At 37.8% G+C, this 27,201-nt stretch overlaps 1 protein-coding gene across 2 annotated transcripts in view; it reads left to right on the top strand.

Annotated features, from left to right (window-relative positions):
* Nucleotides 1–27,201, top strand: part of DOCK3 (dedicator of cytokinesis 3) — a 698,449-nt gene that overhangs the window by 359,713 nt on the left and 311,535 nt on the right. For both annotated transcript variants that reach the window (XM_077992951.1, XM_015130827.3), the window contains exons 7-9: nt 9,405–9,489; nt 24,931–24,972; nt 25,920–26,074. In XM_077992951.1, coding sequence (XP_077849077.1) covers nt 9,405–9,489; nt 24,931–24,972; nt 25,920–26,074 — 282 coding nt within the window. The remainder of the gene's footprint in view (nt 1–9,404; nt 9,490–24,930; nt 24,973–25,919; nt 26,075–27,201) is intronic.

The raw sequence follows: 27,201 nt of genomic DNA on the forward strand, positions 1-27,201 counted from the left end.
ATGACTATAACCATTGTTCCCATTTTATTCTGATAGTTCCACACTTCTTGTTCCACCACACTTTTATAAATGCCATAAAACCTTGAAGTTTAGCACATTAACATGTTGAATCATTGTTTGCCAAATGTATTTTAATGTTTTAATAGATGTAATTAAATATATGTTTTAAACTCGTTATGTCTTTAAGCTCTTACACAGACATTATAGCTCTGCCCTTTCAGACTCTATTTCACAAACTACTATTTGTTATTAGTAGTGTATTGATTAAATATGTCTACATCACTGTGGCAAGTACATGGTCTCACTTCATGCACTGTTGAAATGAAATGCTACTATGCCTTGGCTGGGCGTGGTGGCTCACACCTGTAATCCCAGCACTTTGGGAGGCCAAGGTCAGGAGATGGAGACCACCTTGGCTAACACGGTGAAACCCCGTCTCTACTAAAAATACAAAATATTGGCCGGGCATGATGGTGGGCACCTGTAGTCCCAGCTACTCAAGAGGCTGAGGCAGGAGAATGGCGTGAATCTAGGAGGCAGAGGTTGCAGTGAGCTGAGATCATGCCACTGCACTCCATCCTGGGCCAGTATTTTTAGTCGTTAGGCTATTTGATCTTTGTTCTGTTCTGCAAGTGTGAATACTGTTATATCCTGTGATGTATATCTGAGTAACATTCAGTTAGAACTTCCAAGGATAGAAACTGACCTGGTCCTGTAATCTTTCATTTAGAGTTTTAATTTAGTGAGGAACTCTCCACATCTAGATAACAATTTTTTATTTTGTTTCCTGAGATTAGGAATTATTTATTTGGCCTAAAATTTGAATATTCAGACATTAAACTTACGTGACTTAAACTTATTGGCCTATATGTAGATACTTCATAACTAAAAATTATGAAATTGTATCAAATAGAAACCAGCACTTACTACATTGTGCTCTTATATTTTTAGGAACTGCATTACTAGAAGGGCATAAAGCTGTGTTCAAATTAGTCATCATCTTTGCTCAAGTGTCTTACATAGAGAATTCGTCAGTTAATTAGATCCACTCCAAATAAATTTTAAAATAATTTGTCTAGTGATATAATTTTAACTTAATATTTTCAACATCTTCTCTAAAGATGCTAAGTTTCTTGTGTCTCTAATTTCATCATTACAGTAGCTAGCTAAGTTAAAATTGCATTAACCCAGAACTGACATAGCCTAATTGATCTCTGCCTTAGAAAAATACCTAAGAAATATTTTATTCTTCGAATAATAATTTAACACAAATCACTAATATATATACATATACATGTATTTATATGTGTATATATATATATAAACTTCTGGTTCTTTTATTCTCTTTCTCCCCCTCTGTCATTTTTTCTTCCTCCTCCCCTTTTCTACTTTCTCATATTTTTACATATCCTAACCCATCTCTATCTCTTTCTTCCCACTTAGTATATGTCTCTCATCAAGGGAATTGCTTTTGGAGTAAGATATACAAGCAGTAGTTTAGTTTGTTATATGCAGAAAATATCCCCCAGTGAGTTTCCTCTAAGTAGATTTTTAGCCAGGATCCAGAAGGGTTTGTGGCTTAGTACTTTACCCTTAAGGATATACTGATATTTTCCAACTTTGGGACACCTGAAATTAGCAGAAATTTTCAATGATTTCACAGTTATGGTTCTTCCCATACCTGGTGGTGTGCTCACTGATCAGTGTCTTGCCCTGTTCACAGTCTGGGATGTCTTGACTATGTTTAAAGTATGTATGGTCGAAGTCCTGTCAAGTTTATGTTCAGTCGACTGACTAACACACACTCTTACACTGACACTCTTTTGGCATTTTTCGCTTATCATTATAACCTGCACTCTGCACTTGGTAGGCACTATGTGAACATATTTGAGTAATAAAGTGGATTTGTTTTCATGCCTGGTGGACAGTTTCCTTCTGGTTTGATGTTTGACGCACAGTCATCTTTCAAACAGTTATGACTAAATTGATTTTACAACTACTTGTAGCCATTATTACTTATTATAACTTTCACAGTTATTTTTAAAAAGACAGCAGTTATAATGGAAATACCGTAAGTTAAGAATGAGAACAAGCCAACTTGAGACAAGCCCAGCTCCACTCTTTTAATATTAAGGCCACTTAGTTAACCTCAGTGGGCCCCAGCTTCCTCTGTTAGAAAATGGGTCTAATACTATCTACTTCCCAAAGTGCTTAGAGATGATGTACATAGCCCACGTAAATGTTTGGGAAAGGGTAGTAATTACTAATTATATCTTTTTATATGTTACATAAATATAAATATGCTGTGTTTTCATTAGTATAGTTCTTATCTGTATGCTGTTTTTACTATAAGCATTAGAAAAGGGCACTGCTCCATGAGAAATCTTAACATCTTCATCTTTTCTGAACTGATACTGGATCCCCATCCCCTGGGCTGCGGACCCCTGTTAGGAACTGGGCCGCACATCAGGAGGTGAGCTGCCAGTGAGCCAGTATTACTGCCTGAGCTCCACCTCCTCTCAAATCGGTGTGAACCCTGTTATAGTGAACTGTGACGCGAGAGATCTAGGTTGTGTGCTCCTTATGAGAATCTAATGCCTGATGATCTGAGGTGGAACAGTTTCATCCTGAAACCATCCTAACCCTGCACCCTTGCCACCGTCCGTGGAAAAATTGTCTTTCATTAAACCAGTCCCTGGTACAAAAGAAGTATGGGAACCACTGCCTTAAAGTATCCATTGTATATAATTAATTAACTTCAGATTATTTTCTTTTTTTTTTTTTTTTTTAATTTATTTATTATTATTATACTTTAAGTTGTAGGGTACATGTGCATAACGTGCAGGTTTGTTACATATGTATACTTGTGCCATGTTGCTGTGCTGCACCCATCAACTCGTCATTTACATCAGGTATAACTCCCAATGCAATCCCTCCCCCCTCCCCCCTCCCCATGATAGGCCCCGGTGTGTGATGTTCCCCTTCCTGAGTCCGAGTGATCTCATTGTTCAGTTCCCACCTATGAGTGAGAACATGCGGTGTTTGGTTTTCTGTTCTTGTGATAGTTTGCTAAGAATGATGGATTCCAGCTGCATCCAAGTCCCTACAAAGGACTCAAACTCATCCTTTTTTATGGCTGCATAGTATTCCATGGTGTATATGTGCCACATTTTCTTAATCCAATCTGTCACTGATGGACATTTGGGTTGATTCCAAGTCTTTGCTATTGTGAATAGTGCTGCAATAAACATACGTGTGCATGTGTCTTTATAGCAGCATAATTTATAATCCTTTGGGTATATACCCAGTAATGGGATGGCTGGGTCATATGGTACATCTAGTTCTAGGTCCTTGAGGAATCGCCATACTGTTTTCCATAATGGTTGAACTAGTTTACAATCCCACCAACAGTGTAAAAGTGTTCCTATTTCTCCACATCCTCTCCAGCACCTGTTGTTTCCTGACTTTTTAATGATTGCCATTCTAACTGGTGTGAGATGGTATCTCATTGTGGTTTTGATTTGCATTTCTCTGATGGCCAGTGATGATGAGCATTTTTTCATGTGTCTGTTGGCTGTATGAATGTCTTCTTTTGAGAAATGTCTGTTCATGTCCTTTGCCCACTTTTTGATGGGGTTGTTTGTTTTTTTCTTGTAAATTTGTTTGAGTTCTTTGTAGGTTCTGGATATTAGCCCTTTGTCAGATGAGTAGATTGCAAAAATTTTCTCCCATTCTGTAGGTTGCCTATTCACTCTGATGGTAGTGTCTTTTGCTGTGCAGAAGCTCTTTAGTTTAATGAGATCCCATTTGTCAATTTTGGCTTTTGCTGCCATTGCTTTTGGTGTTTTAGACATGAAATCTTTGCCCATGCCTATGTCCTGAATGGTACTACCTAGGTTTTCCTCTAGGATTTTTATGGTATTAGGTCTAACATTTAAGTCTCTAATCCATCTTGAATTAATTTTCGTATAAGGAGTAAGGAAAGGATCCAGTTTCAGCTTTCTACTTATGGCTAGCCAATTTTCCCAGCACCATTTATTAAATAGGGAATCCTTTCCCCATTTCTTGTTTCTCTCAGGTTTGTCAAAGATCAAATGGCTGTAGATGTGTGGTATATAAACAGAACCAAAGACAAGAACCACATGATTATCTCAATTGATGCAGAAAAGGCTTTTGACAAAATTCAACAGCCCTTCATGCTAAAAACGCTCAATAAATTCGGTATTGATGGAACGTACCTCAAAATAATAAGAGCTATTTATGACAAACCCACAGCCAATATCATACTGAATGGGCAAAAACTGGAAAAATTCCCTTTGAAAACTGGCACAAGACAGGGATGCCCTCTCTCACCACTCCTATTCAACATAGTGTTGGAAGTTCTGGCTAGGGCAATCAGGCAAGAGAAAGAAATCAAGGGTATTCAGTTAGGAAAAGAAGAAGTCAAATTGTCCCTGTTTGCAGATGACATGATTGTATATTTAGAAAACCCCATTGTCTCAGCCCAAAATCTCCTTAAGCTGATAAGCAACTTCAGCAAAGTCTCAGGATACAAAATTAATGTGCAAAAATCACAAGCATTCTTATACACCAGTAACAGACAAACAGAGAGCCAAATCAGGAATGAACTTCCATTCACAATTGCTTCAAAGAGAATAAAATACCTAGGAATCCAACTTACAAGGGATGTAAAGGACCTCTTCAAGGAGAACTACAAACCACTGCTCAGTGAAATCAAAGAGGACACAAACAAATGGAAGAACATACCATGCTCATGGATAGGAAGAATCAATATTGTGAAAATGGCCATACTGCCCAAGGTAATTTATAGATTCAATGCCATCCCCATCAAGCTACCAATGAGTTTCTTCACAGAATTGGAAAAAACTGCTTTAAAGTTCATATGGAACCAAAAAAGAGCCCGCATCTCCAAGACAATCCTAAGTCAAAAGAACAAAGCTGGAGGCATCACGCTACCTGACTTCAAACTATACTACAAGGCTACAGTAACCAAAACAGCATGGTACTGGTACCAAAACAGAGATATAGACCAATGGAACAGAACAGAGTCCTCAGAAACTTCAGATTATTTTCTATATTCTGTGGTTCAGATGAGGAGAGGAAAAAGATAAAATAGGACATAGAATACAGAGTATAGAGCATTTAAAAGAAATAGAGATTCAGGGCCTCAGAGAGCTCCACTTAAAGAATATTGGGTCAGGATTATGTCCTTACTAGCTGCTGTGTCCCTAGGTCCAACATGAGCTTAGCACAGAGTAGGTTCTAATATATATTCGTTGGATTATTGGAATGAATGAATGAATGATCAATGATAGGTGAGAGAAGACCAAGTATTTTTGTGAAGACTCTTTACCTAAACAATTGGTAAGACCATTTCTGAAAACTTAACTCTGTACTACATATGCATGTAGATATACATAGATGTTTGCCCCCTGCTTGCGTTCATCTGTTTAAAGAGTTTTTTATTCAGACGCCATACTTCTTTGATCACAATCCCTATAGTCTAAGCCATTTTTTGGCTAACAATGTAACATAGGGATAACAATTAAAACGACAGTAGCAGTTTACAATGCCAGGTACTGTGCTGGGTCCTTTACATGGATTAATCCTTACAACAGCCTATTATAGTAGATTTTAGACAGTGTGGTTTGGTGGTATACCCAAGATACAGACCAGGCGAACTGACATCAGAACCCATGCTCCTGAATACTGCAATGCAATGCATCTTTTGCTGTGAAGATAGAGATCATGTTGACCATTCCCTGTGCTCGATGTTCACTATTCTTGGAGTAAACCATAGGAAAAAATAGCCAGGAGCCTCTTTTTGAGAGTGAAGTTTGTAGTGAACACATATTGGTTCTCACTGTCCAACATCTCTGCCTTTTTCAAATGAGGATAGTCACTAATATAACTGGCAAACTACCCTTTCTCCATTAAAGATAGTCTTAACAGGAGGAACTCCTTTTGGTTTTTACCAAATCACCCATTAATTATTCTCTTATTTCTCAAGATAATGAAATTACAAAACTGAAAGATACTGTGCTCTAGTTACTTTTAGGAGAGGGAAAACACTCTGCTCTCAAGAGAGGATTGACATGAAGAATATGAACATTTGCATGACTCAAAGCTACTGTATTCTCTATGTCTAACACCATTGGTAGGATACATGATAGTTCCTCAGAAAGTTCTGTGGGGTGAATGGATATTTATATGGGTGGGTGGCTGACTGTACAAGCAAGCTAAGGTTGCCATGATGCTAAGATAGAGTTCTTATAATACCAGTCTCCAGACATGGCCATCACTGTGTGGTGCACTACCACAGAGGAGCACATACACTCAATTCTAGGCCTAATGACTTAAGTGTCATCTGGATATTTTTTAAACTGTTGTATCTAATACATTTTTTTTTGAGATGGGGTCTTGCTCTGTCATCTAGACTGGAGTGCAGTGGCATGATTTTAGCTCACTGCAACCACTGCCTCCTGGTTTCAAGTGATTCTCACGCCTCCGCCTCCCAAGTAGCAGGGATTATGGGCACACACCACCACACGCAGCTAATTTTTGTGTTTTTAGTAGAGATGGGGTTTCACCATGATGATCTTGAACTCTGACCTCAGGTGACCCATTCACCTCAGCCTCCCAAAGTGCTGGGATTATAGATTGAGCCATGGCGCCCAGCTGAAAACATTTTTTTTTTTGAGACAGGGTCTCACTCTGTCCCTGAAGCCTGAATGAAGTGAGACAATAATAATGCACTGCAGCCTCAAACTCCTGGGCTCAAGTGATCCTCCTGCCTTAGCCTCCTGAGTAGCTGGGACTGCAGTCACATGTCATCACAACCTGGCTAATTTATTTATTTATTTTTAGAGATGGGGGTCTCACTGAGTTGCCCAGGCTGATCTCGAACTCCTAGTCTCAAGTAGTCCTCTCTCCCTGACTTCCTAAAACTGTGGGATTATAGGCATGAGCTACCGCACCTGGCCATAAAAAACACCTATTTTGATTATATTATTTACTCATTCTTTTTTGTTGTTGTTGTTTCCTAATTGTAGACTAGTTCACATATATTTTTAGATTTTGGATAATTAAAGAATATGTATGAAATGTTGTCTCTTCATTTTTTATTATTTTAAAAAGTTTAAATAATGTGACTACAGAAAATTTTGAAAGTGTTTTAAATAGTACTATTTCAGTTTTCTAATAAAAATGCTAATATTCTTGTGATCTTTCCATTGTTTTTCCATATCTCCATAGAAGTATTTTAAATATTTGAGATTATATCTGCAAAATTATCTTTATAATGTCAGTTGCTTTTTTTAAGAAGAGAGGTAGAAAGGATATACTGCAGCTCTCTCTTAAACTCCATGAACACCACTGCCTTTGCATGCTCTAACCATTAGAAGCCAGAGGCCTGAAATTGTTTCAAGTAAATGAAGAATAGCTAATAAGAGGTGATGGAACTGAGTGTTTCTTTGATATAAGAAGTCAGGATTCCAATTGTAGAAAAATAAAATTTCATAGATTTAAATGCATCAACTTCAGTTGGCGTAGTTTTATCATTAGATTGTAAACCATCATGGATAAGGCCAAAAGTTTGTTACTGATCTCATTATGCAAAACTGTGGGTTATTTTTAACATTTGATTCAAAACCTTTTTCTCTTTAAAATCTCATTTTTTAAATTAGTGGATAATAGAAAAAAACACTACTTTGACAGAAAAACGTAAGTTTTTATCCTTTAATAGTCATTTATCCTTTAAATTATCATTTAATATAATAGTTTTTATCCTTTAAATTATCATATAATATAATAACATGTTTTTTCTTTTTTTCTTGCCTGCTAGAAAGTGTACATCTAAATTTTAATTCTTAATCCTAGTAACCATTTTAGCATATGCTATTAGTACATTTGCTTCTATAATACCTCCTCCATATAGGTTTGATTTTCCATTTTTATTTTATCAACCTTACTGCAATGTAATTTTATCATATTTTCCTATAAACAGGGTATAAATTGTAAATGAATCTGAATTTTGGATGTGCACCTGATTTTATTTTTAACGATGAGTTTTATGCACAGAAAGAGCTTACAGATTTAGCTGTGCTAGCATATTCTAAAATAGTTCATAGTCTAGTTGAAGAGATAAAAAAATCTTTCTTCTATAATCCCATGGAATGCTTTTGCCAGACACAATAATTCATAACCCTTGTTTTGTAGTAGGGTGGTCACAGAGTGTCTCCAAAATTCTGATGAGAGTTATAGACCCTCTCATCAGAAAAAATATATAATGAATACACACACAAACTCATCCAGTGTCATAAGTAGTTTCAGAGGTCTACAACCCTATAAACTCCATTGAATTCCTGGCTTAGAACTGTTGTCTTAGAGTGTGAAAAAGGAGCTAACATTTATTGACCGTAAACTAGATACCATTTTGAACCCAAAATGTCCAGAGTTATTTCTGCTGCCCAGTACTGCCATTACCATCACTTCTTCTTACTGCCCCAAAGATCCTCCAAATACTATTGTCTTGAGTAGTAATACTTGTTGGTTAAACTTTTATCTAACATTTCTTAAAATATTGGTGCTAATGCATAGCTAGGTCTTTACCAGTATCAGTATTAATTAAATTGAAAATGAGATGAAACTCAGCCAAAATATACATCTCTTTGAACACATGGACACAGGGAAGGGAACAACACACATTGGGGCCTATCTGGGGGGAGGGTGAGGGGAGGGAGAGAATTAGGAAAAATAGCTAATACATTCTGGGCTTAATTCCTAGGTGGTGGGTTGTGAGGTGCAGTAAACCACCATGGCACATGTTCACCTGTGTAACAAACCTGCACATCCTGCACATGTACCCCAGAACTTAAAAATAAAAAATAAAATAAATGAATAAAGAGAAAAAGATACATCTCTTTGAATTTAGTAACTTTTAAGAGGTGAATTTTATGTGTTTGTCTTTGAATTACATCCTGAAGATTTTTTTTCATCCTAATGAAACTAATGCATAACTAAACCTTGAGCATGTTTGTCAGATGGGGAGAAACAGAAAAATAAACATGACTTATTAATGATCTAAAGAAAACCTATCCTTAATGAACTCAAGCATGCTGATATAATGTAATACTGAATGAAACCTTTTTACCATCATGAGTGGAACTGCCTGAACTGGAATTGTGTCAACCTTAAATCCCTAGCCTCATTTATTTACCCAGAAGTGAACACAATTAGATGTTGCTTTATAAAGACATGTTCCTGCTAGGACAGTGTCTGATCGTCTGTCCACAAGATGTGGCAGGTATGGGTTCCCAGGCACATAAAGAGAGATAAGTAATATGAGTACATGGCATACTGAATGTAGTCTCTCTCTTTACTAGACATTTGGGCCTGGACCTGGTGCCTCGGAAGGACTTTGAAGTAGTGGACTCGGACCAGATTAGTGTCTCAGATCTCTATAAGATGGTAAGAAATCTAATATGAGGTAGCTTGTTCCTGCATACCTCATTTTTTCTCTTTTGTTTATTTTCTCTAATGTTATGAAACAACATTGCTAAAATTATTATTTTTTGCCTCTTTCCCAGTGTATTTAAGTGATATTTCTTATTTTGGCCATATCTATCACTCTAGCTTTCCAAATGGGATTCCACTGTAGTAACCTACGGATACTGGGCTTACTAGATTATCTAAGCATTACTTCTTTGTTGACTTTCCTGGTAAACCAGAGCTCCTTCAGCCTGCAGCATAACTAAAGTTATGTTTCTTTCCTCTCATCTGTTTAAAAGAGAAAGTTGTTAAAGCTGGAAAGAGCCAATTATTAGGTAATAGAGAAATTGAGCCTGGAAGTAATGTACCAGTCTTTCTAGAGAGACAGAACCTGATATAGATTCTTAGCTATCTGTTGGTTATTATAAAAATCTATTGGGTTGACTAATCAAGATTATATTTTATAGTCTGGATGCAAAGTGAGTAAATGAAGGGTACAATATTTTAAAGTAAAATAAATAAACAGAAGAAACCTTAGGTGGTGGCAGTTATGCTTAGACTAACAGACTGGATAAAAACTTATTTTGAAGAGTATGTATTTGATGAGTATGTATTGGTGAGATTTGTAAGTTTTAGAGTCTGTTTAAGAAAGTAATATTTCTAGGGAACTTAGAGGGTACTAAGTATATTGCCTGGACAAGGACCTAACGAAATTTGCCTAATATGCTAATAACATATCAATTGCTTCTGCATATTTCCTTGTGTGTACTTACTAGCATACCCAAGCAATTGTGTACAGTTGCTTTAACTATGCTGTATGCAATGCAATAGGTTGATAAGTGTGAGATACAGAGATTAAAGATAGCTGGATGTGGTGGCATGCACCTGTAGGTACAGCCAGCTACTCCGGAAGCTGAAGTGGTAGGATCGCTTGAGCTCAGGATTTTGAGAGCAGCTTGGACAACATAGTGAGACCCATCTATTTAAAAAACAAAAAGTATGAACAAGACTTATCTATTCCCTAAAGAATCTCACTATCTAGGATATTGGTTTCTAATCCCTTTTGGGTCATAGAAGATCAGGTGAAACTTTCTCCCAGGACAATGCAAGTATGCTTTGCATACAGAGTTTTATGATCAGTTTTAGAGAATTGATGGATAGTTTCTCCTGATGCTTGCTGTGAAGCCCATGCATGGACCGTATGTTAGAAACTCTACTCTAGTGGAATCAATAGACCACAGTCAAACAGCCATACGTGTGCTGCATATATGTGCTGTGTAGCATAATTTAAGTATACACTGATGCTCTTAGAGGTAGTGACTGGTTTCTTGGGAGTAGGAAAGGAGAAGGAAAGACATTCCAAAAAGGCACACAGCATGTGGAAGTGGCAGTTCCAGGAAACTATATAAGATATTTAATAACTTCAGCATGGAGTACCACTAACTCATGTTAGTTAGTGGGAGTCAGGCCAAGAAGGAGACAAAAGTCAGACCATGAAGAGCTTTGTATTTCTCAAATTAGACTCCATCCAGTAGTCTGAAAGAAGCATGAGAGTGACATAAGCAGATATTGATTTCAAATGTTGACTCTGTCTAGAGATAATATAAAATGCAAAAGACTGGAATGAGGGAGGAATCCCATGCATAGAATTCAGAGACCCACAGTAGTGATTCAGGTAAGAAAAATGGCTAGGCAGCAATGGACAAGAAATACAATAAGAATGTAGATGTTTGGAATTAAAACTGATAAATTTTGATGATCAATTAAATATGGAAAGTGAAGAGAGAATGAGAGTTTGAAACTAAGAATTCCCCTTGGAATAGTTGGAGGATGCTGTGTTCTTGATAAAGGTTTTGGATTCTATTCTTAGTGTGACAGTAAGCTTGTGAAGGTAATTGAGCAGGAGAATCACATGATCAGCCTTACATTTTTAAAAGATGCCTCTGATTGCTGTGTGGAAAAGGATTGGAGTGGGGCAAGAATAGAAGTAGAGAGGAGTCATTCAAGCAGGAGATCTTAATTTCAGTAGCTTGAGCTAGAGCTGGAAGAGTGAAACTAGTAAGAAGTTGTTGGATTCGGAATATATTTTGAAGTCAGAACCATAGTTGTTGATAGATTAAATTGCCGTACGTGTATACAAGAAAGGGAAAGGTCAGAAAAGAGTTATACCTGTGTTTTTGACCTGCCTAATTGTATAAAAGTGAAATGGGAAACCTTGTGGAAGAAGTAGTTTGCAGAGTGAGGCAGGTAAGGATCTATAGTTCTGATTTTCTTTTCACGTTTGAGATGCCTTTTAGACATCCCACCAGAGATGCTGAAAGACTAGAGCTCATAAGTGAAGTTCAGATAAAACAGTTTTAGAGCCATCATATTACATATGGTATATAAAGCTGTAGGGCTGAATTAGATGACCACCCCCTTGCCCAAACCTTCATACGGTGAAACCCAGTGGCCATACAGCACTTCCAACCAAGCATCAATAGGCAAAGCTCTCGCATAATGTTCACTGTTTGGGTGATGGGTACACTAGAAGCCCAGACCTCACAGTTTTGCAACATCCATACAACGAATCTGAATCTTCAGAAAAGAGAGAGACAGACAGAGAGAGAGAGAAAGAGAAACAGAGAGAGACCAAAATGAACAACATATAAAAGGACCTTGGAAGAAAGAGACAGCCCAACAGAAGAAAATGGTGATTGCTGTCTGCAGAGAGAAATGAGGAAACAGTTAGGAAACAGAGTACAACAATCCAAAGAGCTTTACAAAATTAAAAAGCAGATTACTGGATTACACTTGGAATAAAGGTTAGAAAATAGAGAAAAATCTCCCTGAAAACAGAACAACAACAAAATAAAGTAACAGTAGGAGAGAAAAGGTTTAAAAGTTTAGAGGTTCAATTCAGGAAGCTCAGTATTCAGAAGAGAGAATAAAGAAACAAAGAAAGACAATTACTGAAGGAATCATATTAAAAACTTTCTCAGAATATGGATATGAGTCTCTAGATTTAAAGGGCCCAACATAATTATGAAATTTCAGCTCACTAGAGATAGAGATGAGCTTAAAACTTCCAGAGAACAAAATGGATTACATACAAAGGATTTGTTGTAATAAAAACATTTGGCTTTCTGATAGCAGCATTAAAAATTAGAAAACATAAGACCATTGCCTTCAGAATTCTGAGGAAATATAACATTCAACCCAGAATTCTGTATTTACTCAGCCACATTATAAATCAAGTGGGAGAGAAGCCTAAAGAGAATTTTGGTCACTCAGAGTCTCAAAACAACAATAATAACAATGCTCTTTAACTCCTTTTAAGGAAACTACTGAAGAGTAAGTTATTCCTTCTAAAATGAAGGAGTAAATCAAAAGGTCTACTGTGTGTTATCCGGGAAAGGGATTCTGACACAATTAAAGCCATGTTTATTTCATTTTCTGCTAAATGTTCTGTCTTTTTTATCTCATATTTTGCTTTTTCATACAAACAGTTAGATATGATAAAAAACAATTAAAGGAGTCCACAAATTTATTAAAAACCACTTAGGATTTATATGTTAAATTGCACAGTAAATGTTTTGGTTAAATCTTAAAAGTTCAAGATTCAAAAGAATATCCTTTTAGAACCTTTTTGTGTTAACATGTAAATCTATTACTGGAAATTATGAATACTTTATATGAAACTTTCTGATTATAATACTCCTTGCCATTGATTTTGGGGAAAAAATCCTATATGAATAAGATTATACTTAAAGTTTACACTCATAGCATTTTTTAATAAAAAAATGAAGCCTCCATGCAAATGTTGAATGATAATGATTGATAAAAGTATCTTTAAATACACAGTTGGATTTTGCATTCTTTTTGTTTGTTTTATTTTGTTTGTTTGTTTTGAGACAGAGTCTGTCTTTGTTGCCATGGCTGGAGTGCAGTGGTGTGATCTGGGCTCACTGCAACCTCCACCTCCTGGGCTCCAGCAATCTTCCCACCTTAACCTCCCAAGTAACTGGGAGTACAGGTGCGTGCCACCATACTCAGCTAATTTTTATTTTATTATTATTATTTATTTATTTATTTATTTATTTATTTATTTTGGTAGAGACGAGATGTCGCCATGTTGCCCAGCCTAGTCTTCAACTCCTGGGCTCAAGCGATCCTCCCACCTTGGCCTCCCAGAATGTTGAGATTATAGGCATGAACCACCGTGCTTAGCATTCTTTATGATGAAAACCAGAGGAAGTCCTTAGTGCTCTTCAATTTTGCATCATAACAACTCTAAATCCATTTTAAACAATAGAAAATTGGTGCTGCCGAAAATATAAAGTATTTCAAAAGGCACCACAAACTATTTTTGTTAATCTTAATTAGCCATACATCTTTGTGAAATGTGACACTCAAAAATTACATAATATGAGAGTTTCTAAATTGTGGCAAGATGTAACAGAATGCTCACATTATAGCCCCCTGCTTCATTATTATCCATCCACATTATCATGTATTGGGATTTATGTTTGCTTGTTGTCTTCTTGTGTTAATATTTTTAATAGCTCAATGTTTATACATTCATTTCTGGGATAAATCAATTAGATTCTTTACTAAAAATCAGTGATTTTATATGCTTCATCCTTTCATAGATTCTGACTAGATATGCCTTATATTTCCTTGTAAGACTCACAATATTTAACACAATCCCCAACATATATAGCAGGCAATTAATTTTGTTATTCAGTTGATTAGCATATTCAAAGCTGCATAGTTTCTTTCCGTATTGCTAGACTTTTGTAGACTAAATGAACAAGAGACTTTACAGGGCTGAAAATGACTTCTCTACTGGGGAAAAATTGGCGGAGGCAGTAATGTGTTCTATGCCTTTCTTAATTAATTTATATTTTGGATGTACATTGCTAGGCACTTGGAATATAAAGATAAATAAGACAATGTTTTGCTCCTTGTAAGTGCAAAGTCTGGAGTTATGTAGCAAACAGGGAAACAGTGCATTACAACCCTAATAGAGATGATGATTACACTGAAAAGGGAGATATTGGCTGACCAGCTGAAGACTAGTTGACAAGAGTGCCCAGAAAGAGGTTCCAGAATGCCAGTTCCGATGCCTTTCTCTGGCTGCCCATGTGGTGTGCTTTCAGACTAAATCATTCTCTCAAAATTTAATGACTGAAATAAAAAAAGATTTGTTATTGTCAACAGGGATGTTTCATACTGAAATTAGCTGTTTCATAAACTCCTTCTGTATATAATTCTAATTGAAAATTTATGACTACCAAGATTGGTAGACCTTTTAATGGGTTAACAGTAAATGTACTTGAGAAAAACAGCTTAGTGCAGCTCCTGGATGTAAAGTAAAACAATGGAATTTATTTTAGTCTAGTAACCTTCCAGTGAGATATGAACAGTAAACCACAGAAAACCTGATTTGTTTTTGAACGCTTGAATTTTTTTTTTTTACTTTTTAAAAACCTATTTTATATGTGAATTTTTCTTTTGTGCATATACATTCTATATGATGTTTTGCCCAGCTGGTGGAGACTTTATTTTTTTGTATTTCATATATATCATGGGAACATATATTTCCATGAATGAACATTAATACTCAATAATAATTAGTTAATATTGCTAATATATACATGGATATTGAATAATAAGCAAATATAGCTGGTCAGACACATTTAAATTAATATTTAATTTTACTTCTCTTTTATATAGGGTTAAATATATGTGTTTGGAAAAGAAATGGAAACTTCCACTGCCACAACCATTCTTCTTACCCATGTGATATGGAGCAATTCAACAAATGAGTGTGGTACCATACCTCTAGGGTCCAAAAGGAAGCAGGATGAAATCTCTCGTTGTTGAGTTTACCAACACCAGGCACTGAACATTTGTAAATTCATCATTATTCCTGGCCAGGGTTTACTTCTAAATGTGAATGACTTTCTATAATAACTAATTATAAAAAAGAATAACAATTATACTAATAATAAAAATACCAATTGTGGATAATAATTATCAGCCACTTACAGTATGATAGATAATATGCTGAGTCTGTCTGCTCAAACTCTGTGAGGTTGAATTAGGCATAAAATTTTATACTCACTTTTCAGATAATGAATACACAGATATAAGTGTGAGTCAAGATTCAAAACTAGGCCGGGCACGGTGGCTCATGCCTGTAATCCCAGCACTTTGGGAGGCCAAGGTGGGCAGATCACGAGGTCAGGAGATCAAGATCATCCTGGCTAACACGGTGAAACCCTATCTCTACTAAAAATACAAAAAAAAATTAGCCGGGTGTGGTGGCAGGTACCTGTAGTCCCAGCTACTTAGGAGACTGAGGCAGAATGGCGAGAACCCAGGAGGTAGAGCTTGCAGTGGGCCTACATCGCACCACTGGACTCCAGCCTGGGTGACAGAGCAAGACTCTGTCTCAAAAAAAAAAAAAAAAAAAAAAAAAAAACAGGATTCAAAACTAGAGGGTTGCAGGGGGCGGCATCAAGATGGCTGAGTAGAGGCATCAGGCACTTGCCTTCTACTCAGTGAGTAATTAACTACATATTGAATAGAGCATCTAAGACAGAATACTGGAGTTCATCAAGGAAGTGACAGGAAACTTCGGAGTCATGGAAGGAGAGGGAAGCAAAGCAGCCAGCCCACCCAGGATAAGCTTGGAGCTAGAAGGAACTCCCCATTGTGGGGAAAAGGCATTGTTCCAGAGAGAGAGTTTGGGCTGGGCCTCACACTACCTCTGAGATTCAAGCAGCCACAGCACGGTGTCATTTTGAGAGCCTAGCTCCCACCAGACTACATTTTTCCACCCTTGGGTCCAACACACCCGAATCTCCACATCCCTGGAACCCTGCTGACATCCCCCTATGTCCATTCAGAGGGCTGCAGCATCACAATACATACTGGCCCCAGCATTGTGCCTGGGTCTTCAGCACTTTAGCTCACACAGTGACTTACCTGGGGAATGGGTGGTTCAGTGCACCTAGGAGACTGCCCCCATGACAAAGAAAGCTAAAGCTTGTGCTCCCCAGAGCCTGAGAGCTGCATGTCTGGGGCCACTGCCACTGATAGCAACCCTGCTCCCTCCAGTGGCAGAGCCTCTGCATACCTGCGCAGACATTCAACACATTCAAGGGGCAGGGGGACTGGTTCACGTGTGTACATTGTCCCGGGGACTGAGGACCAATCTGCCTCATACACTGCCACAGGCACATAAGTGCATAGTCCAAGGAACTGAGGATCGACCTACCTCACCTATCACCACCAGTACCCACACATGCTTTCCAGGACCTGAGTATTGACTAGCATTCCTCCTGCCACCACACCTGTGTTTACCACCTGGGGGCCAGAGAACAGACCTCTCCTACTCATAACTGTTGTCCCCATGTGCCATCCAGGGGCCTGGTGATCAGCCTCGTGAAACTGCCCTAGATGTTGCCTGTGTACTAAGGGACCTGAGAGGTGGCACACCACTGCTACTGCCATTGCCAGTGCCACATGTACCACCTGGGGGCCTGAGCACCCACTTGATAATTATCATTAGCACCCAAGCATGCTGCCTGGAGGCCCAAGGACTGACCTTCCACCATGGAGTCCCACATACACCACCTAGGGACCTGAGGACCAGCCCATCTGACATTCTTGTTCCTAGCTAAGCCTCACCGCAGCATCCATTAACAACCACAGTCTAAGTCACTACAGAACTCACAAACACCACTGACACTGATTATAGCTGAAGAAATCATATGGAGAGTCTGCTACTGCACTCACCTATAATCAAAGCCAAAGCATCCTACGTCACACTAAATATATATCTATAGGAAAAAGCCTTTCCCTATGTAAACCAATCTATAAAATTAGAACAAGCAGCTGTTACACTGGATGTCCACATACCAATGTAAGGACACAAGAAACATAAAAAAGCAAGGATATATGACACTTCCAAAAAAAGACAATAGTTCTTTAGTAACAGATCCTATAGAAAAGAAAATATATGAAATCTCTGAAAAATAATTCAAAATAAGATTAAAGAAGCTCAGTGAGATACAAGAGAACACAGATAAATGATAAAAAAATCAGAAAAGCAATTCATGAGCTGAAGTTTAACAAAGAGATATGCATCATAGAAAAGAACCAAACAGAATCCTGGAACTGAAGGTGTAGTGAATGAAATTAAAAATACGATCAAGAGCTTCAACAACAGACTAAATCAAGCTAAAGAAAGACTTTCTGGCCAAGTGCAGTGGCTCATAGCTGTAATCCCAGCACTTTAGGAGGCCAAGGCAGGTGAATCACCTGAGGCCAGGAGTTCGAGACCAGCCTGACCAACATGGTGAAACTTTGTCTCTACTAAAAATAGAAAAAAAAAAAAAATTAGCCAGGCATGGTTCTGTGCACCTGTAGGCTCAACTACTTGGGAGACTGAGGCAGGAGAATCACTTGAACCCAGGAGGTGAAGGTTGCAGTGAGCCGAGATCATGCCACTGCACTCCAGCCTGGGTGATAGAGCAAGACCCCATCTCGAGAAAGTAATAAATAAATAAATAAAAGTTTCTGAATCTGAAGACAGATTTTTTGATATAAAACAGATGAAAAGAAAAAAGAGTAAAGAAAGCTTATGTGAGATACAGGATACCAGAAGCAAACAAATATTCAAATTTGGGGAGTTTCACAAGGAGAAGGCATGGGCAAAGATATAGAAAACCGGCTAATGAGATAATAGCTGAAAACTTCACAAGTCTTGCAAGAGATAAAGACATCCAAACACAGAAAGCTCAAATATCCCCTAATAGATTTAATCTAATAAGATTTTAAAGGCATATTATAATCAAACTTTTAAAAATCAAAGACAAAGAATTCTAAAAACAGTTAAAAGCATCATGTCACATATAAGGGAGTCTCCACCAGACTAACAGTACATTTCTCAGCAGGAAGCTTCTAGACCAGGAGAGAATGGGATGACAGATTCAAAGTCCTGGGGTGAGGGATTGGTCGGGGCATGAGGAGAACTGTCAGCCAAGAATACTACACCCAACAAAACTATCCTTCTTAAATGAGGTGACATAAAATCTTTCTTAGACAAGCAAAAGCTGAGGGAATTCATCACCACTAGACCAGTCCTACAAGAAATGTTTAAGGGATTTCTATATCTGGAAGTGAAAGGACAACGTCCACCATCATGAAAACACACAAAAATATAAAGCTTACTGGTGGCATACATACACAGATGAGAAGGGGGTTAAACATTACCATCACAAAAAACCACCAAATCTTAAAGGCAAACAACAAGGAAGAAAGAAATGAAGAGTGTATTAAACAATCACAAAATAATTAGCAAAGCAGGAATGAGTCCTTACCTGTCACTAACAACCTTGAATGTGAACTGTTTAAATTCTCCAATTAAAAAATATAGACTGACTGAATTGATTTTAAAAATCAAGACCCAACTATATGTTCTCTACAAGAAACTCAGTTTACCTATAATGACACACAGACTGAAAGTGAAGGGATTGAAAAAATTCCATGCAAATAGAAACCTAAAGTATGCAATAATAGCTATGCTTATATCAGAGAAAATGGACTTTACATCAAAAAACATAAAAATAGATAAGGTCATAATGATAAAGGGATCAATTCAGCAAGAGGATGTAACAGTTGTAAATATATATGCATCCAATACCAGAGCACCCAGATATATAAGCAAATACTATTAGAACAAAAGAGTTCAGCAGACCCCAATGCATTAATAGTTGGGGACTTCAGCACCACACTTTCAGCATTGGACAGATTATCCAGGCAGAAAGTCAACAAACATCAGACTTACTCTGCACTATAGAACAAATGTACTTAACAGACATTACAAAACATTTCATTCAGCAGTTATAGAGCACATATTTTTCTCATCAGCACATGGAACATACTCCAGGATACAGCACGTATTAGGCCACAAACAAATCTCAACAAATTTTGAAAAATCAAAATCATGTCAAGTATCTTCTCAGACCACAGGGAAATAAAACTAGAAATCAATAAAAAGAGAAACTTTGTATACTGTATAAATACATGGAAATTAAACAGCATGCTCCTGAATGAGCAATGAGTCAATGAACAAATTAAAAAGGAAATAAAAAGCTTGCTTGAAACAAGTGAAAATGGAAACACAACATATCCGAATTCTATGAGATATGGCACTAAGAGGAAAGTTTACAGCAATAAATGCCTGCATAAAAATTGGAAAGATTTCAAATAAACAACCTAATGGTATGCCTTAAGGACCCCCAAAAAGGAAAAACAAACTAGACCTAAAGTTAGTAGAAATAAATAATAAAGATCAGAGCAGAACTAAACAAAATAGAGCTGAAAAAACCACTACAAAGGATCAGTGAAACAAAAAGTTGGTTTTCTGAAAAGATAAAATCAATAAACCACTAGACTAATTGAGAAAAAAGAAGGCTCATGCTGAGACCAGCTCTGCTTGGGAGACCCAAACCCAGTGGCGTTAGAGGAGTTAAAGACACACACACAGAAATATAGACTTGTGATGTAGGAAATCAGGAGTCTCACAGCCTTCAGAGCTGAGAGCCTTGAACAGAGATTTACCCATGTATCTATTAACAGTAGGCCAGTGATAAGCATTGTTTCTATAGATTAAAAATATTCCTTACTGGAAACAAAGCGATGGGCCAAAACAAAGTGTTGGGTTTGGCTAGTTGTCTGTAGCAGGAGCATGTCCTTAAGGCACAGATCACTCATGCTATTGTTTGTGGTTTAAGAATGCCTTTAAGTGGTTTTTCCATCCTGGGTGGGTCAGGTGTTCCTTGCCCTCATTCCGGTAAACCCACAACCTTCCAGCATGGGCATCATGGCCATCATGAACATATCACAGTGCTGCAGAGATTTTATTTATGGCCAGTTTTGGGGTCAGTTTATGGCCAGATTTTGGGAACCTGTTCCCAACAGATCCAAATAGTCAGAAACAAAAAAAGATACATTATGGCTGATGCCACAGAAATACACAGGATCAGCCAGAATGGTGGCTCACTCCTGTAGACCCAGCACTTTGGGATGCCAAGGCAGGTGGATCACCTGAGGTCAGGAGTTCAAGACCAGCCTGGCCAACATGGCAAAACTCCATCTCTAGTAAAAATACAGAAATTAGCCGGCCATGGTGGTGCACATCTGTAATCCGAGCTACTCAGGAGGCAGGAGAATCACCTGAACCCGGGAGGTGGAGGTTGCAGTGAGCCAAGATTCTGCCACTGCGCTCCAGCCGGGGTGACAGAGTGAGACTCAGTTTCAAAAAAAACAAAAAAACAAAAACAAGGGATCATTAGAGACTGCTATGAACAATTATATGCAAACATATTGGAAAACCTAGAGGAAATGGATTAATTCCTGAACACACACAATCTACCAAGATTGAACCAGAAAGAAATGAAATGCTTGAATAGACCAATAATGAGAAAAGAGTCAAATAAGTAATAAAAAATCTTTCAGCAAAGAAAAACCCAGAACTGTATGGCTCTACTGCTGAATTCTACCAAACTTATAAGGAAGAACTAACACCAGATCTTCTCAAACTATTCCAAAAAGTTGAGGCAGAGAGGAATTCATCCTAACTCATTCTATGAGACCAGCATTACACATTACATTGATAGTAAGTCAGACAAGGACACAAGAAAAAAAAAAAAATGGACCGGTATCCTTGATGAACACGATGAACACAGACACAAAAATCCTCAGCAAAATACTAGCAAATTGAATCCAACATGTCAAAAAGATTAGAAACCATAATCAAATGGAATTTATCCCAGTGATGTAAGCATGGTTCAACATGTGCAAATCAGTCAGTGTGTGATACATCACATTGACAGAATGAAGGACAAAAACGATATGATCATCTCAGTAGGACAGAAAAAGCATTTGATAAAATTTAACATCTTTCCCTGTTAAAAACTCTCGACAAGTTAGACATAGAAGAATACCTCAACATAAAAGCTGTATATGACACATCCACAGCTGACATCACACTGAATGAGGAAAAGCTGAAATACTTTCCTCTAAGACTGGAACAAGACGAAGATACCCACTTTTAATTCTCCTATTCAACATAGTACTTGAAGTCATAGCCAGAGCAGTCAAGCAAGAGAAAGAAATAAAAGGCATCTAAATTGGAAACGAGGAAGTCGAATTATCCCTCTTTGTAGATGACATAATCTTATACATAGGAAAACCTAAAGACTCTACTAAAAATCTCTTAGAACTGATAAATGTATTCAGGAAAGCTGTAGGATACAAAGTCCAACATACAAAAATCAGTAGTGTTTCTATACACCAATAATGAAGTGTCAGAAAAAGAAATCAGAGAGCAATCCCATTTACAATAGCTACAGAAAAATAAAATGCTTAGGAATAAATTTAACCGAGGAGGTAAAAGACCCCTACAACGAAAGTTATAAAACATTATTGAAAGAAATTAGGACACAAACATAAAGACATTTGATGCTCATGGATTTTAATAATTAATATTGTTAAAATGACCATACTGCAGAAAGAAATCTACAGATTCAGTGCAACTCCTATCCAAATACCAATGACAATCTTCACAAAAAATAGAAAACCTAAAATTTGTATGGGACCACAAAAGACCCTAAACAGCCACAGCAATACTGAGCAAAATGAACTAATCGGGAAGCATTACACTACCTGATTTCAAAACACACTACAAATCCAGATTAATGAAAACAGCATGGTATTGGTATAAAAGGACTCATAGACCAATGGAACAGAATAGAAAAACGAGAAATATATCCAACTGTTTACAGTCAACTGATTTTTGACAAATGCACCAAGAACATACAGACACCCTTCAATAAGTGGTGCCAAGAAAATTGGATACCCATATCCAGAGGAATGAAACTAAACCCCTATCTCTCACCATGTACCAAAATCAACTCAAAATAGATTAAAGACTTAAGATACAAAACTATAAAACTAGAAGAAAACATAGGAGAAAAGCTTCAAGATACTGATCAAAGCAAAGATTTTATGACTAAGACCTCAAAAACACAGGCAACAAAAGCAAAAATAGACCAAGAGGACCATATTAAAAGCTTCTCTACAGCAAAAGAAACAACAGAATGAAGAGACAATCTATAGCATGGGAGCAAACATTTGCAAACTGTTCATCTAACATGGGACTGATATCTAGAGTATACAAGGAACTCACACTACTCAACAGCAGAACACCAAATTATTCCATTAAAAAGTGTGCAAAGGGGCCAGGCACAGTGGCTCACGCCTATAATCCCGGCACTTTGGGAGGCCGAGGCAGGTGGATCACGAGGTCAGGAAATAGAGACAATCCAGGCTAATATGGTTAAACCCCATATCTACTAAAATACACACACACAAAAAAGTAGCCGGGCGTGTTGGCATGCCTGTAGTCCCAGCTACTTGGGAGGTTGAGGCAGGGGGATCGCTTGAACTGGGAAGCGGAGGTTGCAGTGAGCTGAGACTGCGCCACTGCACTCCAGCCTGGCAACAAAGCAAGACTATGTCCCCCCCCCCACAAAAAAAAAAAAAGGAAAATAAAATGTGGGCAAAGGATCCTAATAGATCTTTCTCCAAAAAAGACATATAAATGGCCAACAACTATATGAAAAAATGCTCAATATCACTGATCATCAGGGAAATGCAATGTCAAAACCGCAGCAGAAAACCACAGTTAGAATGGCTGTTATCAAAAAGACAATAAATAAATAAATAAATAAATAAATAAATAAATGCTGACAAAGAAGTGGAGAAAAGGCAACTCTTTTTTTTTTTTTTTTTTTTTTTTTTGAGATGGAATCTCACTCTGTCGCCCAGGCTGGAGTGCAGTGGCGCATTCTTGGCTCACTGTGAGCTCTGCTTCCCGGGTTCACGAGAGAAAAGGCAACTCTTACGCACTGTTGGTGGGAATGTAAGTTAGTACAGCCACTATGGAAAACAGTATGAGACTTCCCAAAAAACAAAACAGAACCACCATTCGATCCAGCAATCCTACTACTGGATATTTATCAAAAAGAAAGAAAAATCAGTATATCAATGAGACACCAGCACCCTTGTGTTTATTGTGGCACTGTTCACAATAGCCAAGATATAGAATTAATCTAAGTGTTTGTTAACAGATGAAAGGATGAAGAAAGTGTGGCATATATGCACAATGGAATACTATCCTGCCATAAAAAGAATGAAATCCTGTCATTTGTAGCAACATGGATAGAAGTAGAGGTCAATATGTTAAATGAAATAAGCCAGGCACAGAAAGACAAATATCTCATATTCTCTCATATGTAGGAGTTAAAAAACAAAACCAAAACCAAAAAAAAAAAAAAAGTGAATCTCTTGGAGACAGAGAATAGAATAGTGGTTACCAAGGGTTGAGAATGGTGGGGTGGTGGGGTTGAAGAGAGGTTGGTCAGCAAGTACAAACATCTAGTTAGAAGGAATAAGTTGTAGTGTTTGATAGCACCATAGGGTGAGTGTAGTTAACAGTAATTTATTGTACATTTCAAAGTAGCTAGAAGAGAAGATTTGAAATGTTCCCAACAGAAAGAAATGATAAATGTTTGATGCAGTGAATATCCTAAATACCCTGATTTGATAGTTACACATTGTATGCATGTATCAAAATATCACATGTACTTCATAAATATTTTAAAATATATCAATTTAAACATTTTTTAAAAATTCAAAACCTAGGATCCTCACTTCTGCACTTAGGTCCCTAACTTCTGTATCATACTGATGCTCATTATGTAATTTGAGCTTCAATAACTTTGTAAGGAAGATAATACAGACTCTTATCTGAATTTTACATTCAGGAAAGTGTCTCTTGGAGAGATTAAGTGATTTGTCTGAAATTTCACAGTCTATGAGTGGCATAGCTCGAATTAGAATCTGCTGCTTCTAATTTCAACCAGCCAGCAGTAAAGGAACAGCATGGAGAAGTGTTTTGGAGGGAGCCCTTTATTGTTAAAGGTATCAGTGTGGAAAGTCTGAAGAAGCCGGATCAGGCAGCTCAGAAAGTGGTACAGTATGTGGAGAGGACAGTGGCAAAGCAAAAATTTAGTGGCAGTCACCCACTTGTGACTTGTCTGTTAGTCAGATCTGGAAGGGCTAAGGTTTGAATCTGGACGTTGCCACTTTGTTGCTATGTGACCTTCAGCAAATCATGTCCTTACTCTAGGCCTTAGTTGTCTCCACCAAATATGAGTAACAGTTATTTTACAGAGTTATCAGTATCAAATGAGATCATGAATATAAAAGGCATAGCAGACTGCCCAGCATATCGAAAGTACTTAATAAAATTTAGTTTCTTTCCTGGTAGAGTTTATTTTTCTTTCCTTCTTTCCATAGCATTTATCTAGTCGGCAGAGTGTACAGCAAAGCACATCCCAGGTAAGTAGCTTTCCTGGGTCTTCCAGCCTTTCCTGTCAACTTTTTCTATTAAGAGATTACAACATATGAATACACCAGGAAATGACAGACACCACTGACTTCTCGACTGTGTGGTGTCTTTATCTGAGGAGCCTTGACCTCTAAACAGTCTTGGCCAGACTCTACTTCTACTGTGCAAATTTGCATAAGCACAATTAAAGCAGACTGAAACTAAAATGAATCAGTCTGGGAGAAAATAAAAATGTTATTTAGAATCATAACTATTACTGGGTAACAGTGTAAATCAAGTGCATTGGGGTCATAATGGCATTTCTTAAAAATGACTTTGAAAATGGTTTTCTGGGCCTGGCGCGGTGGCTCATGCCTGTAATCCCAGCACTTTGGGAGGCCGAGGCAGGTGGATCACCTGAAGTCAGGAGTTTGAGACCAGCCTGGCCAACATGGTGAAACCCGTCTCCACTAAAAATACAAAAATTAGCTGGGCATGGTGGTGAGTGCCTGTAATCCCAGCTACACGGGAGGCTGAGGGAGAATTGCTTGAACCCTGGAGTAAGAGGTGCAGTGAGCCGAGATCATGCTATTGCACTCCAGTCTGGGTGGCAGAGTGAGACTCTGTCTCAAAAAAAAGAAAAAAGAAAAAAGAAAAATAGAAAATGGTTTCCTGGAGAATTAAGATGTTTGTCACCTAGTGGAGATCTTTAGTTCACTTATAAGTTGGAATTACTGTCCCTATATTTCTTTCACTGTTTATTCCTCCCAGCTGCTTGCTTGCCCACCTCAACCCAAGTCTGTTGATGCAGCATCCCCTACAAGCAAAGAAAACATCTTCAGTTTCTCAAATAATCTCCTTCAGTAGTGTGAAAAGAGTTTGTAATTTAGTTTGCACCTTTTAATGATCAATATAAAAACTAAAATAAAAATCACCGGGTTTTCTTCTTCCTCATTAGGTAGATACAATGCGCCCACGTCATGGGGAAACATGTCGGATGCCAGTGCCACATCACTTCTTCCTCAGCCTGAAGAGTTTCACTTACAATACTATTGGGGAAGATACCGATGTCTTCTTTTCCTTATATGACATGAGGGAAGGCAAGCAGATCAGGTGAGAGTCACTGGAAATTCTGGTGAGGTTGTGATTCTATATTAGGATGGTATGGGTCATACGCATCTCTGACCTTCAGAGAAGACAGATGCACAGAAGAGGCAAAACAAGATAAGGTAACCTCATCTCATTAGCTAGGAGTTTTGGCCCCAATTCCCTGTGTGCCCTTAAGTCATCTAAACCATACCATGGGTGGCCGCCTTTTTTATGCCTTTTTCCACATAGAAGCTCAAAATTGAGTCTTTGCCACCACCTCACAGAGAGAAAAGGATGCATCTATTTAATACCAAGAAAAGACACAGGAGAAACACAGAACTAGGCAAATGCAGCAGAGACACACAGTTCCAGAGTGCAGGAAGCCCTGGGCCTTGGCTTGCTGCTGTGGAAGAGAGGTTTTGCAGAAAAAAGGGGCTGATGGTGTCTTGTCTGGGCAGCCCATGAAAGGAGAGCATCTTCTGGGTTTCTTTTACATTGCTTGGGAACTTCTTGTGTTAGGAGTGCTTTATGGCTTTTACTTGCTTTAGTACTTAAAATTCGAAAGCAGATTTTTCACTTTTCCAATTATACATCACATGTGGGAAAATTAGAAATGGAAGTTAAAGCAGAATTCAAAAGAAAAACAGTTAATTTGCATGCCCCACAGTGCCTCTGATCTTGACAAAAATATTAATACACTGTGCTTTACTTTGGCATAGGAATAAAATGATGCACCCATTGATCAGGACATGTGAATTTTCCTTATCACCAATGGCTCCTAGTATGTGCCCTTGGGACAGTTATTGTAGAGAAAGTAGCAGTGGTATTGATGAAAGCTAAAACTGTTGCACACAGGCAAGACTATGGGCCAGGACTGTGTGGATATAGATTCTGGCTGCTGTTCTTTTCCTACCCAGATTTTTTGTAAACTCTATTTTGTGTGTGTGTGTGTAAAAATCCTTTCTTCAAGCTAAATTTTATGAGAAAGTCCAATATATGAAACAGATAAAACTATTCCATTATTGTGGCCCGGGCGCGGTGGCTCACTACTGTAATCCCAGCACTTTGGGAGGCTGAGGAGGGTGAATCTCGAACTCAGGAGTTCGAGACCAGCCTGACCAACATAGTGAAACCCCTTCTCTAACAAAAAT

The sequence above is a fragment of the Macaca mulatta genome, chromosome 2 (assembly GCF_049350105.2).
Source record: "Macaca mulatta isolate MMU2019108-1 chromosome 2, T2T-MMU8v2.0, whole genome shotgun sequence".
NCBI classification, from domain to species: Eukaryota; Metazoa; Chordata; class Mammalia; order Primates; family Cercopithecidae; genus Macaca; species Macaca mulatta.